The sequence below is a fragment of the Salvia hispanica genome, chromosome 4 (assembly GCF_023119035.1).
Source record: "Salvia hispanica cultivar TCC Black 2014 chromosome 4, UniMelb_Shisp_WGS_1.0, whole genome shotgun sequence".
In the NCBI taxonomy this organism is placed as follows: Eukaryota; Viridiplantae; Streptophyta; class Magnoliopsida; order Lamiales; family Lamiaceae; genus Salvia; species Salvia hispanica.
In genome coordinates, this window is record NC_062968.1 from 4,976,601 (window position 1) to 4,992,407 (window position 15,807).

The following is a 15,807-nucleotide window of genomic DNA, read 5'->3' on the forward strand; positions in this document are numbered from 1 at the left end:
TTAACTTCATATTAAGTAACAAACTTTACTTTACTTTTCTCATTCATTTGAAGTCGGTTTAAAAAAAATAAATATAGCATGATTACTAGGGGTGGGTCGATACGATATATCGTATCGAAAATGTTGTATCGTGTTTCGTATCGAAAATATCGATATGAAAGAATTTCATATCGTTATCATATCGAAAGTTTCGATATATTGATTATCGAACAATATATCGAAACTTTCGATACGGATAATATCAATATCGTTATCGTATCAATATTTCGATATATCGTAAGATCGATACGATATATCGAAATATCGTTATTGTATCGAATACCTATATATCGAAAAATATAATTTCAAAACTGAAAAATAACACAAAAATTAATAAAACTTCAACACAATAAAATAAATAGTGTTTTTATTAGGGTTTCACACACACACACACACATATATATATATATATATTTTCTAAATATATGAATGAATTAAATGGATTTATATATATTTATAATTTTAAACTTCAATATGTATTGAATTTTCAATATGTTTATATATATACGATATATATCGTATATTCGATATAAAACGATATATCGTGATATAAAGAAATTAATATCGTTATCGTATCGAAAACTTACGATACGATACCATATCGTATCAAAAATTACGATATACCGAAAATTCGATAATTTTTTGATATTTTTCAATACGATACGAGCAATATATCATTTTTTCCGGTATTCTTCCCCAGCCCTAATGATTATCTATTCAAATGTAGAACAATTCTACATTACTCTATTTAATTTTATGAAATTAAATCTTTTATAGTTCACACGAGTCAAACTGCAATGATTGAGATAGATTCCAATTTCCAACAAAAGCAAATAACGTTTAGACATTTGGGAACTAGGAAGTTGCTTTCATTAATTATTTGCAATAACTAAATAATTATGACAAAGCTCAAGTGATCAATACATAATTTGTAGTAGTAGTACTATATTTCAAGGTCGGAGGTAGTATACTTTTTGCTCGATATTTTTAACATTACAATATCATATTTTGATAGGTAGAATATTTTATTTGGACCGATGAAAATCACTTTAAAAATGACACAAAAATGGACAAAGGTCGGAGTAATAGGCAACAGATGCATTTCCACAAAAAGCAGAGTGCAACAAGTAAATTACCAACTACACTATAATTTTCACTATAGGAAGTTCTGTAATAATCTGAACTATCAAAGAATTCATAAACATAACTAAGTGTAAGAAACTAGAGAAGCTAACATTATGTTGCCAAGAAACATGTGAAATGATGATACAAATAAGAGACAAAGCTTGAATGCATCATACTAGTATATAAATATAAGACAACTGAGCTTGCTGTTGCTGATCGAGTCTACTAGCTTTTTCCTGAAGAGTTCGATACTTCAGTGCTGCACACGGGACAAACCTACACACACATTATTCTTTATCATAATATCCATGCACAAGCATATAAGCAACTCGAAGTTAAACAAACTGGCAGACAGTAAAAGAATATAAGCAACTCAGAAGTAAACAATCTCAACTCATATGAGAAAAACTGCCCCTAGGCTACCAATATAGCAACCACTAAAAGAGAGTTTTCTAGAGCAAAACCATGTTCCTATAGATTCCTTTCTTATTTCAGTAGACAATGCAATCAGCAATCTACCTATGGATCAGACTCTCAAACACCCGACCATCTCATGGGATAACTACTAACACTGTTCAAAGCATCTTGTCATTAATTTTGCACTAAGGTTCACGAGCTTAATGTTGGATTAATGCAACGAAGGTTCAAGAAGCATACAGGCAGAAGCACCTAAAACAGTACACAAGCTTTCATATAAAAGAGTATACCTTGTTGATTTGTAACCAATTGTTAATACATTCTGGATGATATAAATGTTTGCAAGAGAGAACAGTCAATGCATCGCCATCCTCATAGTCCAATCTACATATTACACAGCTGAGGAACACAGGAATATTGCTATTAATGTATTGGCAAACCATACGTGAAAGATGAATCTAGAAGGTGGGGAGAAAAGCAAATGGTGGAATGGGGTTTGGTAAAAGCAAGAGATTTTTACTTACGAATCACTGATCCCTTCCTGAGTGTCTTGTGATTTATAGTTGACAGAAGCCAAAGAAGCTATAGTATCTGCAGAAAGACCCCTGCTCTCTGTTCCAACAACTTCTCCTAATGCAATCAACTCCTGCAAAATTAAGTCAACCATGATATCAAAGTACAGCGTGCACAACAAGAAAGAGAACAGGAAAGAGCATTCCAATTTACCTCATACGAGAGTTCATCAGGATCAACCTCGTCCCATGTATCCTAAACATGAATTACCAAGTCAGGCATACATAACATATCTTGAAAACTCTCAATAGGATTAGTAACATAATTTAACAACTTCAGTGTAAAATAACTAAGACAATAATGACATAATTCAAAAGTTGGACTGCTCTTTAGTCTTTACAATGAATGAAGCAATAAAATTATCTACAGTCGACTCCCAAATAATCTACTTAGAAATAGTTATTTTGACACAGTTCACGTCATGGATCGTAAATGCAGTCCATATTTAAGTGAGGCTTTACAGTTTTGGGGGAGCAGGACTTATAAGAGTGGGAAATGAGTATTGCTTCCCACATTTGGGGGATGGAAATTACTGGAGGAGAAACATTCCCCTACATGGACCATTTTTTATATTCCCATTTTCCTCCCACCCCATCACTCCTCTCTTCTAATTTTGTGCCTGATAGGAGCTTAGCATTACCCTTCCTCTTGCTTTTATCCAGTACCCTTCATGAATAGAATCTATAGCTATTCACACTTCCCTATTCAAGTACTATAAAATAGCATTAACAAGGTAGTTATGCCCACATTTAATCAGGTCAAATAATTTTCAACATAAAATATGTGCACATTAGGAATATAAGACAACTATCCAAAATTACAGAAAACAAGAAAATCCAGCTCGAAAATATTATATTTATCCACCCACCCACAAGTAATAAAAACATGAAACAGAAAGAAACATGGCAGAAGTACCGGAAGAATTCCAGCTTGCTCATCTTCATCTTCATCTTCATCCACGTCTTCATCATCCCCAACAACCACTGCAAATCACCAGAGAGATTTTAATTCTCTATAGTTCCATGAAAATGATAATTAATCAAATAAAGATCTGACTCCTACTCTCATTTATCCCTGATAGTGCCAACATTCTGGCTGCCATTTCCCGTTCTTCAGCATCTTGCAACGCTCTAGCAAAGGCCTCGTCACTGGAAAACGAAGCGGGATCCATTTCTGCTGGGTGATTATCATCTTCTACTCCTTCACCACGAGCGTGGACATCAAAAGCATCTTCTGATTCATCATCATCCACCTCTACACCAGAACCATCATAATCCTCTTCACCAGCATCATCATAATCATCATCATAAATTGCATTTTCATGCCCATAACTATCATCTCCCCAGCTTCCATAAGGAATGCCATCACCACCACCCATTGCCAACATCATATAAGCTCTCTCCTGCCCAAAAAGTAGATCAATTTCAGTTTCAGAATGCTAACACACAAAGTGCAATTCACTTCTCTTTATGATATACTAATACTTTACATAGTATAAATAAAATGCATTCATCATAAATAATTATGGATAGAACAACACAATTACAAAAACAGTTGCAGATGCACAGAAACTCAAGATTCATTCAATTTTTTGAATAACTGTGTGACTAATTTGAAGCGAAGCTTAATCACACACGATAAAAATCGGAACAAACATTTCTAATGCAGAGACAGGGAATATCCTCAATCTAAAATGGTGAATCAAATTAACCAAAAAAACGTGAGAGAAACCAAATACTCCAAAAGATAAGAAAGATAGGAACCAAAAAAAATTCTAAATGATTGGGAATCGGTAGCAGAAAAAAGACAAGAGCCGAAGAAACAAAAACCTGCTCCTGGAGAGTACGGGCAAGGGCGAGATCCGCATCGACTTGACTGAGGTTCGTAAACGGAGTTCTCCGGCTGAGATTGTCGGCGCCGTCGCCTCCATTAGGCGGACTGTTGGTAGGGTTTTGTTCTCCTTCGGCGGAGGCGGCGGTGTCAGCGGGAGCTTTGGCATTGGCATTGGAGTCGTCCATTTCTTGTTCAACAGAAAATTGTAATTGGAGAAAATCTTGAATTGTAAAAGCAAGGGAGAGGATGAAATGTGGAGGGTAACGGAAGGGAAGGAAAAATCAAAATCGAATTAAACAATAAACTGAGAGAGACGTAGAAGAAAGCGGTGCGGTTGCTTTTGGAGTGTTCAAAATCATTACCCACCAATTCGAATCTATCTTATAAAAAACCCAATTTTTTTATGCTAAACTTCCAATATTCTCACCTAGGGATAATTTTGAAAAATTATTAGGGTGTTTTTGGCCTTTTCCATTTTCTTAATCTAATCATATGAAAAATTATTTTGCTGATTAGTTGAAGCAATTTCACTTCCTCCCCCTCTCATCCCTGCGAATGGTAGAATGCTTCAGAGCTTTGCTCGATAACTGCAAATCCTGGTCTCGTCTAAAGCAAATTCATGCGCTGCTAACAACCTCGGGTCTCTCCAAAATCGACCCTTTTTCGTGGAAGATCCTCTCCTTCGCTGCAACTTCTGCTTCATCCGACATCAACTATGCTCACCGCTTTTTCCTTCACCTCTCCAACCCCACGCTCTTCCACTACAATGCACTCATACGGGGCTTCGCCAACAGCAGTAACCCAGCTAAATGCTTCCTCATTTTCGCCAAAATGTTGCTGAATGCCGTCGTCCCCGACTATCTCACGTACCCTTTTCTCGCTAAGGCGGCGGCCCGCCTCTCGGACCGGAAAGCCGGTGGGTGTATCCATGCCCATGTGTTGAGAAGTGGCCTTGCCTCCGATTTATTCATTTGCAATTCCTTTATTCATATGTATGGATCTGCCGGTGAAGCGGCGAGTGCGAGGAAGGTGTTCGACGAAATGCCGATGAGGAATTTCGTTTCTTGGAATTCAATGCTGGATGGGTATGCCAAATCCGGGGATGTGAGCTCGATGAGGCTAGTGTTCGACGAAATGCCTGAAAGGGACATCGTGTCGTGGAGCGCTCTGATTGATGGCTATGTCAAGGACGGCGATCACAAGGAAGCACTGGTGGTTTTTGAGGCGATGAGAGCTGACGGCCCGAAGGCGAATGATGTGACAATGGTTAGCGTTTTATGCGCTTGCTCTCACCTCGGTGCACTCGAGCAAGGGAGAGCTATGCACCAATACATAGCCGAGGAAGGCCTCCCTCTGACTCTCGTGTTGAGGACCTCCCTCGTGGACATGTATGTGAAGTGTGGAGCTATCAGCGAGGCGTTGGTCTTGTTTCACGAGGTCAAAACAAGAAAGACTGATGTTTTGCTGTGGAACGCCGTGATTGGAGGGCTTGCCACTCACGGCCTTACCTCAGAGGCGCTAGGAATTTATGCCGAGATGCAGGATTTGGGAATCAGACCAGACGAGATCACTTACTTGTGCTTGATGAGCGCCTGCGCCCACGGAGGCCTTGTGGACGAGGCGTGGGGATATTTCAAGTCTATAACAAGGGAGGGCATGGTGCCAAAGAGTGAGCATTATGCTTGCATGGTGGATGTTCTAGCGCGAGCAGGGCGTCTAGACGAAGCATGCCAGCTTGTTTGTGAAATGCCGATGGAACCAACCCCATCGACTTTAGGGGCGTTACTGAATGGCTGCATAAACCATAGAGAGTTTGATCTTGCTGAGATAGTGGGGAAGAGGCTTGTTGAGTTGGACCCTGCTCACGATGGCCGGTATATTGGGCTGTCGAATGTGTATGCTGTGGTGAGGCGATGGGACAAAGCGAGGAGCACTAGAGAAGCCATGGAGTCAAGAGGCGTGAGGAAGTCCCCTGGTCATAGCTGTGTGGAGGTTTGTGGAGTTCTTCATAGATTTACTGCTCATGATAAGGCACATCCTGAAATAGAGGAGATTTATTTGATGTTGGTTGTGATTGGTGAAGAGATAAAATTAAAATCAGATGATTCTGAAAGACAAGATTTTGTAAGTAGTTTAAACTGAGGACTTGTTAAAGTTTTTGATTATCTTTTTATGTAGGTATAATAGACCAACAACTGCCAATTCTTTCTGCTTACAATCGAGATTATTCATTCTCAGATTGGAATAAAATAATAGTAGTAACATTTAAAATGTTTATATAAGTACCAAAATTATTTTATTAGCATAATACAGTTCACTTACAAAAGCCATTGTATAGATTCATACAACGCAATATGCAGAATCCACTTTATTCAAATACTATGTTACTGGACATTTCCGCCTATAAACAGCTCAAGGAAATATACAACATAAACATATGGCGGCATCTACTTTAGCTGTAAGAGGGTCGGATTGAATACAGTTTACGGAAGAACAATCTGTCCACCAGAGCAGCGAAATATCTCATCTTCGTTCGGAACACACCGGCAGGAAAAGCAGTTGAGCTGTGAACTCTAAACAACAGATACTGATTCTAGATATTTATCTATATACTCTTTAAGTTTACTCTTGCTTATTGCACCCTCCCTCCTGCTCTCAGGAATTTCCTTTCCATTCTGGAACATGATCAATGCAGGCAACCCATACACCTTGTATTCCTCAATCAGTCCAGGGTTTGCATCATGATCGACCTTCACGATTGTCAGTTTGCTCTCATATTCCTAGAGTTGCATAGAATGATCAAGGAAGTAAAGTCAATTCCTAATATTATGAACTAAATACAATTCATTTTCCATTAAGCTTCATCAGGGAGACTGTTTATATAAGTATTTAATTTCTAAATGGTGTTAGTTACACCTCACAAGGCACTTGTATGAGGAAAAGAACAAGTTGCACATATACAATCCCAAGCAGATGCATCTCCAAAGAAGCAGATTTAAGATACATTTATAATGCAGGAAAGAAAAATCTACCTAATGTACAACAAAAAAATTTAATATACAAGGGAGATTTCAAGTATCTATATTATTGTGGCGTTCGGTTTCCATGACTAATAATCATGAGAACAGGATTAAGTTGTGGGATTATTTTAGTTGGAGGGGGAGGCTATGACTAATTATCATGAGACTATCCATCTAGGATTAAGTTGTAGGGTTCAATCTTATGAACCAAACATGATACATATATAATCATGGGATTTAATCTTGGCAACCGAACGCCCCCTATGAGTATGGATTAGTTAAATAGGAATGCTAATGAGTCACTAATTACAGAAGCTATCTTTGTAAGGATGCGACTAAAATTACACACCTCACATCTATAGCCCGTTATGCCACATCTTCACAGCCCTACCAATGCCAACCGGACAAATTATCCATGTTTCACCAAAAAACCTATAGGATGAGTCACGTATGGGGAATAGAAGATGGATATGAACTCTGAGCTGAAGTTATAGAAAACATTTTGCTTTCTGCAATATGTATAGAGGAGCTATATCACTGCCTCGTTGAAGCAGGCAAGATTAATTTTGTCCATAATGTTCACTAGACCTCAATTGTAGAGCACATTATTTCTAAAAGCCCTCAACTCTTAACATGGCTTCATTTTAGTTGGTTACGACTCACGACATTGTGTAAATTATCTATCTCCTTCATCTGGCGTCTGGCTTATCCTAATTTAACAAAATATCAAAGTTTCTTAAGCCAATCAAGAGTCCTTTTTATCAGCCAGATTCTGTTTAACAGGTATGGGTATGTGCATGCCCTAACAGAGGAAGCAAGATGGTTAACATAACACAGCAGCTATGATCAATCTTCAAGGAACTAGAACAATATGAATACCAGCAGCCAGGAACTGATCTTTTAACAGCAATATAAACGGTCAATTCAGCAGGATAATTGCAATAAATGATTCGCACAATCGGGTATGAATATGCATATAAACATTCCAAGTTTAATAGCTTACTTAATTAACAAAATAATGCTTGATTTCATTTCATAGAACAGATAGCTGTTACAGCAAACACCATACTGTAAAATCTGAGGTTGAATTGTGCGAAATCAAGTACTTAGGGAATTTCAGTCAGCAAAAAAACCACAAATGCATAATTTGAGAACTCAATTCAGATGAATTATTCCAGCTCACCTTAGCAAGTGATTGAACCGCTGGAGCAACCAAACGGCAGGGACCACACCACGTAGCGACGAACTCCACAAGGACAGGGCACGTAGACTTCAAAACGACGTCGGCGAATTGACTCTCATCAATCTCTTGCACTGCGCCACCGCCGCCACACTTTATTAAAAGCGGCGACGATTTTCTCTCGTTTCGCAACCGAATCTGGCTGCGGTTGCTGAATGAAGAAGAGCAGGGAGTATAAGAGGAGGAAGCGTTGTAGGCGCTAGTGGCTGCGGCAGTAATTGCACGCACCGGCGGGAGCGGTTTGGAAGTTGGGGCAAATGCGATGGTCATGGTGGAAGGAGGAGGAAGAGAGAAGATTGATGATGTGGCTATCTGAAGCCCTTTGAGTGGCGCTCATTTTCTTATATATATCCATTATTATTAAACTGTTCATTTTCGTTAGCCTCTGCTTCCACTTTATTCATTAAAAATATTTATGATAATAATTTTGTTATATACTCTCAAATTATGTGATGTACAATATCTATATCATCCCACTCAATTGTTTTTTCCATGCATTTATTTTTCATGTACTACGATCCCAATCCAATAAAACCTAACCCTAACCTGACCTGTTAAAGAAATTGTCAATTCGAATACAAACCCAACCTGCTACCTTTAAACCTGAACACGACCCGAACCCGGCACGAACATGTTAACGACACAATAAAATATGGGTTGACATGACACGATAACGACCTGAACCCAATATTACACGATTAAAACCTGATACTCCCTCCGTCCGTGAATATCAGTCTCATTTCTTTTCGGCATAGGTTATAAGAGATGTTAAGAAAAGTGAGTGGAAGAAAGTTAGTGGAATATGAATCTCACTTGCTTATAGTATTAGTTTTAAATGATATGTGAGTGGAATGTGGAGCCTCTTTATCATTTATGGTAATTATTAACTAAGACTCTTATTCGCGGACGAATTGTTGTAAATCAAATAATGTTAATTCTACTCCAAGTTTCTCCTATTTTTGTATGTTTAAATCATCTATCAATTAATCATTGAAGTTTGATTATTATATATTAGTTGATAGATGTACATGTGAAGTGAAGGCATACAATGAGCCAAAGTGGTGGGGTCTGATTCAAATTGTCTGTTCCCTATCAAGACAATGTCCGAATTATTTTATCTGTTATCTTCGTCTTTGAAATAACTTCGAGTGGTAATCTTGTACACCTCAATCAGAACTCGGATAAATAGGTTATGGTCATTTGATGAAGGCTGCACGGAGCAATGTAAACCCGGCGAAAAACGCCCAGATCCAGTAGAAACGCCCGGGTTGGCATCGAAAACGCCCGGGTTGGCACCATTTCGCTTGGGTCGGGTGTTTTTATCAGAAACTACCAGATTTCAGTTTTCAAATTGGTTTCTGGAGCGGTTTTTGGAGGATATTCAGATATTCCATACGAGAAAAGAGGGAGGAAAAGAGAGAAAAAGAGGAGAAAAGAAGGGAAGGAATAAATTCAGGCCAACATTCCGACGATCCGTCTCCAAATCTCAATTTCACTCAACGAGAGCATGCTTCCTATGGTTTTCATTGTGATTTCTACCATGTGTTTAGGCTAAACTCTCAATAGTGCTCCAAGTTGTGACTTGACTTGCATGAATGTATATACACCTTTGAATTCACATCTTAACATCGTTGATGTTTTTATGTTGGAATCTATCACTTTAGAGGCCTATATCGTTATAGATGTTTAATCCTTGTTTATCGTATCTTTAACATAGACTTTGGATGGACTAATCAATTGATGTGTCGTTGAATTTGAATTGTTCAGAGGATAATTTGACAATGGATTTAGGTAAGTTTATATAGTACATGATCTTGTATTCCCGCGCTTCCACATGAATTTAATATCTTTGAAAGTTAGTTCATAGAACAAGTGTTCAACTGACTATGAATCATAGTCACAAACATGTTCAGTGCAATATAAGTATAACGATATAATATAATATGAGTTGACACAACATAATAAAAATCAGATTTACGTGATAACAACTAGAACATGATATTACACAATAAAAACCTAAAATTATGCGATTAAACTTAATTTACATGATAAACATAGTACTCGATTAAAATTCAATATTACAAGATATAAACCTGATCACATGATTTAAGTATGATTTTTTAAATACAAATAATAATAATAATACTACCTACTTAATTTGATCATACATAGCACTAGTATTATTAGGGTAAGGTAATTGGCAGAATTGGGGTAATCAATTTATATTTTAATACTAATATAATGATCATTCGTGTAAGGGTGAAAAGCTTGAACAAAATCACCCTAAAAAACATATTCCTCTCCTGTAAAAAGCCCAAATCCGAAATTCGCTGGATTCATACGTTACATCGCAATCCAAATCCAAACATCATTGAATCTTCCGCCCCCTTTTCCGTTTTTCCGTCACAAATATGTCCTCCAGCGGCGTCACGGTGGCGGAAGGCGGCCCGCAGATGTTCTTCTGCCACCAATGCCAGCGCACCGTCACCATCACCCCCTCCCCCGCCGGCGACATCCTCTGCCCCTCCTGCAACTCCGGCTTCGTCGAAGAATTCCAAAACCCTAACCCTAACCCTACCCCCGCCCCGGACCCCCTCCTCTCCGATCCCCTCTCCCTCTTCCTCTCCCATTTACTCCCTTCCGCAGCAACAACAAACCCTAGCCCTCTCTCCCGCCCGCCTAGGGCCGCCCCTGAGTCCTCCTTCGGCCAGGATGCCTTCGACCCGCTTCTCTACATCATGAACTACCTCGCCAATCACCGTGCCAGCGGCATTGACTATCAGTTCGTCTTCGACGACCATCCGTCGCCTGCTTCCGGATTCCCTCTCGCCACGAACCTCGGCGACTATTTCATGGGCCCTGGATTCGAGCAGTTGATCCAGCAATTGTCCGAGAACGATCCCAATCGATACGGCACGCCTCCGGCCTCTAAGTCTGCTGTCCAAGCGCTTCCGAGCGTTAATGTGGACGAGGGCATGCTGAAATCGGACCTGGCGCAGTGTGCGGTGTGCAAGGATGATTTGGAATTGGGGACTGTTGTCAAGCAGATGCCTTGCAAGCATGTCTATCACGATGATTGCATTCTGCCCTGGCTGGAGTTGCATAATTCGTGCCCTGTGTGTCGCTACGAGCTTCCTACCGATGATGCGGACTATGAGAGCAGGAATGGAGTTCCTCGGGGTGGCAACGGTGGTGATGGGGATGCAGCTGGGGGTTCTGATGGGCAGAGGACTGTGGAGAGGAGGATGACCATATCATTTCCTTGGCTGTTTGGAGGGTCAGATTCAGGTAGTGAAGGTGGCAGCCGGAACAATCAGTGGCGGAGTTAAACGTAAGGATTTTGATCTAAAGTTATTGAATCCAATTCTATGCATAATTCAATGGCTATTTTTTTGCCCCTTGGTTGGGCTTCTTGCTGATGTGCTATAATTTGTGTATGATAGTAGTAGTATTTAAGAATGTGTTTATCCGAAATTCTGAATGACTCTTATTATCATATAAACAGCACTATGGAAATTAGAATAAGACTAGTTGCATATGGATCGTGTGAAAATTAATAGTAAACTCTTTTGAATGCATAAGTTGATTTTAGAAACTTAAATTGAAATAGGAGTAGGGAGACACAACATAACTACATAAGCATAGAACAATTGTTATAACATTGTTACTTGAACGACTTCAACCAAATGAAACTGCATGCTTAGTACCTGCTGGAACTTGTGAATACACGGTGTGTATTCCAGCTATTATAACTATCAAATTGCTCATTGGTAAATGCTTTTTCCGTAGAAACTACTCCTTTATTCTGATCTCTGGTTTAACCACTTATGTCACTTTTTCGCTTCTGAGATTATCCAATCCCATTATTTATCATGCAGTGCACCTGCAATATGAGAACTACTGCAGATTGCCCATATTTGCATGATGTTAGAACATTACCTTGGGAAAATATCTTTCATCTTGTTGCAAGAAGACCTTCCTCAGTGTGGGAAAAAAGCAATAAAGTCTTTATATGAGAGATGTGAGAGTAATTAATACCAAAATTGTCTTACAAGAACCTTGTATGGGTTACTTGTTTCAGATGCCAAGTTTTCCTTAAGATATGTACCAAGCTCATCTTAAATACTACTCCCTCCATTCCACTTTAGGAGTCCCGGTTTACTACTTTTGGGCATCCCACTTTAGGAGTCCAGGTTAGAATATTCCATAGTTGGTAATAGGCCCCACATTCCACTCACCTTTTTCCACTCACATTGTATTATAAAACTAATATATAAAAGTAGGACCCACGTTCCACTATTTTTTTTCACCAACTTTCCTATATATTTCTTAAAACCCGTGCCGAACTCAACCGGGACTCCTAAAGTGGGACGGAGGGAGTACTAGTTAAATATTTTGAGATAGTGCTGCCATGAAAATGTAATGGTGCCTAATGTAACTTTCTGGTTTCCTTTATATATGTTACTTTAATATATCGCTTTCAGGAGCTACTTGGCCATTGTTATTGTGTATGGCTATTATTTCATGCCTTTGTGAAACAGATAAACAGTGATAGTTCAGGGAATTTAATATATCGCTTTCAGGAGCTATGTTAATATATGTTACTTTAATATATTGCTTTCAGGAGCTACTTGGCCATTGTTATTGTGTATGGTTATTATTTCCTGCCTTTGTGAAACAGATAAACAGTGATAGTTCAGGGAATTTTCAACTATAGTTCATGTCAATGTCTTTGTATTAAACTTGGATGTTATGAAATTCTAAAATTCTTGGAGGTATTCAATCTATGAATGCCTTAGGGGCAGAAGCAATGAACTGAAACTGAAAATTGTGTATGGAGCTCCAGGATGAGATGAGTAATAATATTTAGAAATAAAAGATGAGGCATCTCTAGATCCTTAGGGTAGTTCGCAATAGACTTGTATGAGCTTATTCTCATTGTTTGGCACCTAACAGTCTACTAGTTAGGAAGTATGATGTTCTACAGAATTTTCTGATAGTGTGATCGGCTGAGGAATCCTTTATGCATGTCATCCAAGTTTTAGATATCTTAAAACAGAATCCATTTAATGCTCTAGTCTCCTTATTCTTGTCGCCTTGCTATCCCCCACCTTCGGATTTTTGTGCCAGTATGCTGAGCCATTCTTTGGCTGCAAAAAACAGGAAAGAAAAAAAATATTTCCAGGTGGTTAAGTATGACTGAGTGGCATGGGAAGATGGATGAAAACTAAACTGGCCCGAAAGGAAGAATTATTATTGCCTTTTAAGCGACTCAATTATTACCTAAATGAATACTTTGGTACTATCTTATTACTTTTCTTATAGATTTGTAGTCTGTGGTATGTTATGAAAAACCATTAGTTTGAGCTTCTTGCTACATACTGTCATTTTATTGAATCTTCGCCCTGTGCTGCATGCTTCATCAAAAATTATTTTGAAGAATGTCGTAAGATTCATTAAACTGCCGTGTTTACTATATAATATACTAACCGTAGTTTTTCTGTTCCTGTTTGGCAGCTTTTATGATGTGGATGAAGTTGATGATAGCTTATTTTGCGCTTGATGGAGAACAATGTTTGTGCTTGTAACGATGGATAGATAGAGGGATTACTTGCATGATTACATAATAACCATCAGTTTTTTTTTTTGTTACATATTCTTACTCAAGTAAACTCAGCACGTTTCATGCCATTTTTGTATAGTGAAATCTCTATAATCATGTTAAAGTATCGCTTTTGGTTATATAACTTATATCCATCTGGTAACAAGTTATTTCTCAACCTGAAACAGCAGCATCACTAATAGCATATTAATTTTTTTTCGGTAGCCATGTTTGGTAGGGGTGATAACTCATCTACGGATGGAAATCCATGTTTGGTAAGAGTGAAGTAGATATCGAGTAGCGACTGTTTAAGAGTGAAGATAGTTATGAATCTTACTGAAAGATGGATTAGTGGCTCATATCTATCACAATGCCAAATGTGGCAATTACTAGTACTTGCCTTCATTGAAAACCTTTCAATAACATTCAAGTTGATATGTTCTTTTTTGAAATGTCTTAGAAGAACTTGTGGAACAAATGGTGGAATCAAAGTCTAATTTAGAGAATAAGAATGTCTTGTAGCTTATTATTGTCATGTTTTTATAACTGTTGACATTACAGAACTACGTCACTTTATTACAAAAATGTTATGGGTATTAAATACATCAATATTTGGTAACAGAAATTACGTATTAATATCCTAGATATAAACACAATTTATGAGACCACATTTAATTAGCCTAATAGTTTCTGTACATATACATATCCCAACCATGCAAGGAACTCACATAGCACACAAACTTAAACAAAATTTGCCTTGATAATCAATCATCAATCATGAATAAAAGCCATTGCATTTTTCTCATCCATGCTTCTCTTCTTCTATCATGCCTAGTACAACACAGTCATGCAACCCAATACATCTAGACGAACACGGTCCCCAACACCCAGGGGGGCCAACTATTCGACAAAGAAATCGGTGTTGACTTCACATTATCAATCATGCCAACCATCAACGATTTCATTTACCAAGTCTTTGAAGAAAATAGCCCCGAAGATAGAAGGGATGTCCCTGTTTTAAATGTATACATCTCCGAATTCCCGGGCTACGCATACAAAAACGGTGACAACGTTAACGTCAGTGCCTCAGCACTGTACGACATATACCGCCCTACATCAATTTCAAAGTGGATGTTCACTTCACTACTGTTTCATGAGATGACTCATGTGTTCATAATTTGGAGCCCCGGGTGGCCTCACGGAGGGGACTGCAGACTATGTGATGGTCAAGTCGGGCTACTACGATCCGGACACTTATACTAAACCTGGTGAAGGTCAGAAGTGGGATGCAGGGTATGGAGTGACAGAGAGGTTTTTGGAGTATTGTGACAGTTTGCTGGAAGGTTTCACCGCGAAACTGAACAAGAAGATGAGGTATGTATACAACGACGCGTATTGGGTCGAGTTGCTCGGGAAACCCGTGGAACAGCTCTGGGGAGAGTACAAAGCCAAGTATGGAAACCAACCTCAAGACAACACTATTGATATATTTCATGGTTTGAAGTATTGATGACAATATCTAGTTTGCAAGAGTGCTTCTAATAGAATATTAGTACTATAAAAAACGAAATTAGACACTATTCATTTGAATTAATTGTTAACAACACAATATGCTAGAGTGCAAGAGACACGTTTGATTTATTCATCAAAGTAATTATTTTAGATAAAAACTAAACAGGCACTTTCGTTTGATTTATTCATCAAAGGAATAAGGATTTATTCATGGAACTTTCTTTTCCTGTGTAGTTGGTCCCAATTTGTTGGATCTGTATCAAATTCTTAGCACTTGACGTTTTTTTGTCGTCTTGCGTCTACACTTTCATTATGATAATAATTGTACAGTACATAACATGAATTTATAGAATACATTCGAATTGCGTTCAATAGTAACATTATGCAATATTCAACACAATTCAAATGTTCACTACATGTTTGCGACCACTATTTTGCGAGCACAT

The 15,807-nt window shown here is 38.3% G+C and overlaps 4 protein-coding genes across 4 annotated transcripts; 2 read left to right on the top strand and 2 right to left on the bottom strand.

Moving 5' to 3' along the window:
• Positions 1-1,251: 1,251 nt before the first annotated feature.
• On the bottom strand, positions 1,252-4,324 carry LOC125222762 (E3 ubiquitin ligase BIG BROTHER-related-like). Its single transcript, XM_048125553.1, has 7 exons — positions 3,984-4,324; positions 3,217-3,556; positions 3,070-3,137; positions 2,308-2,349; positions 2,106-2,227; positions 1,872-1,980; positions 1,252-1,440 (listed from the first exon to the last, which is right to left on the bottom strand). Exons 1-7 carry the CDS (start codon positions 4,170-4,172, stop codon positions 1,390-1,392), a joined length of 921 nt encoding a protein of 306 aa, XP_047981510.1. The 5' UTR covers positions 4,173-4,324; the 3' UTR covers positions 1,252-1,389.
• A 180-nt stretch (positions 4,325-4,504) lies between these two features.
• LOC125222759 (pentatricopeptide repeat-containing protein At5g08305) lies at positions 4,505-6,189 on the top strand. The gene has a single exon (XM_048125550.1). The coding sequence runs from the start codon at positions 4,543-4,545 to the stop codon at positions 6,127-6,129; it is 1,587 nt and encodes a 528-aa protein (XP_047981507.1). The 5' UTR covers positions 4,505-4,542; the 3' UTR covers positions 6,130-6,189.
• A 69-nt stretch (positions 6,190-6,258) lies between these two features.
• On the bottom strand, positions 6,259-8,578 carry LOC125222765 (thioredoxin X, chloroplastic). The gene is made up of 2 exons (XM_048125556.1): positions 8,191-8,578; positions 6,259-6,767 (listed from the first exon to the last, which is right to left on the bottom strand). Exons 1-2 carry the CDS (start codon positions 8,515-8,517, stop codon positions 6,561-6,563), a joined length of 534 nt encoding a protein of 177 aa, XP_047981513.1. The 5' UTR covers positions 8,518-8,578; the 3' UTR covers positions 6,259-6,560.
• Positions 8,579-10,524: 1,946 nt separating this feature from the next.
• On the top strand, positions 10,525-13,973 carry LOC125224580 (E3 ubiquitin-protein ligase RING1-like). The gene is made up of 2 exons (XM_048127997.1): positions 10,525-11,578; positions 13,765-13,973. Exon 1 carries the CDS (start codon positions 10,659-10,661, stop codon positions 11,574-11,576), a length of 918 nt encoding a protein of 305 aa, XP_047983954.1. The 5' UTR covers positions 10,525-10,658; the 3' UTR covers positions 11,577-11,578; positions 13,765-13,973.
• Positions 13,974-15,807: the final 1,834 nt, after the last annotated feature.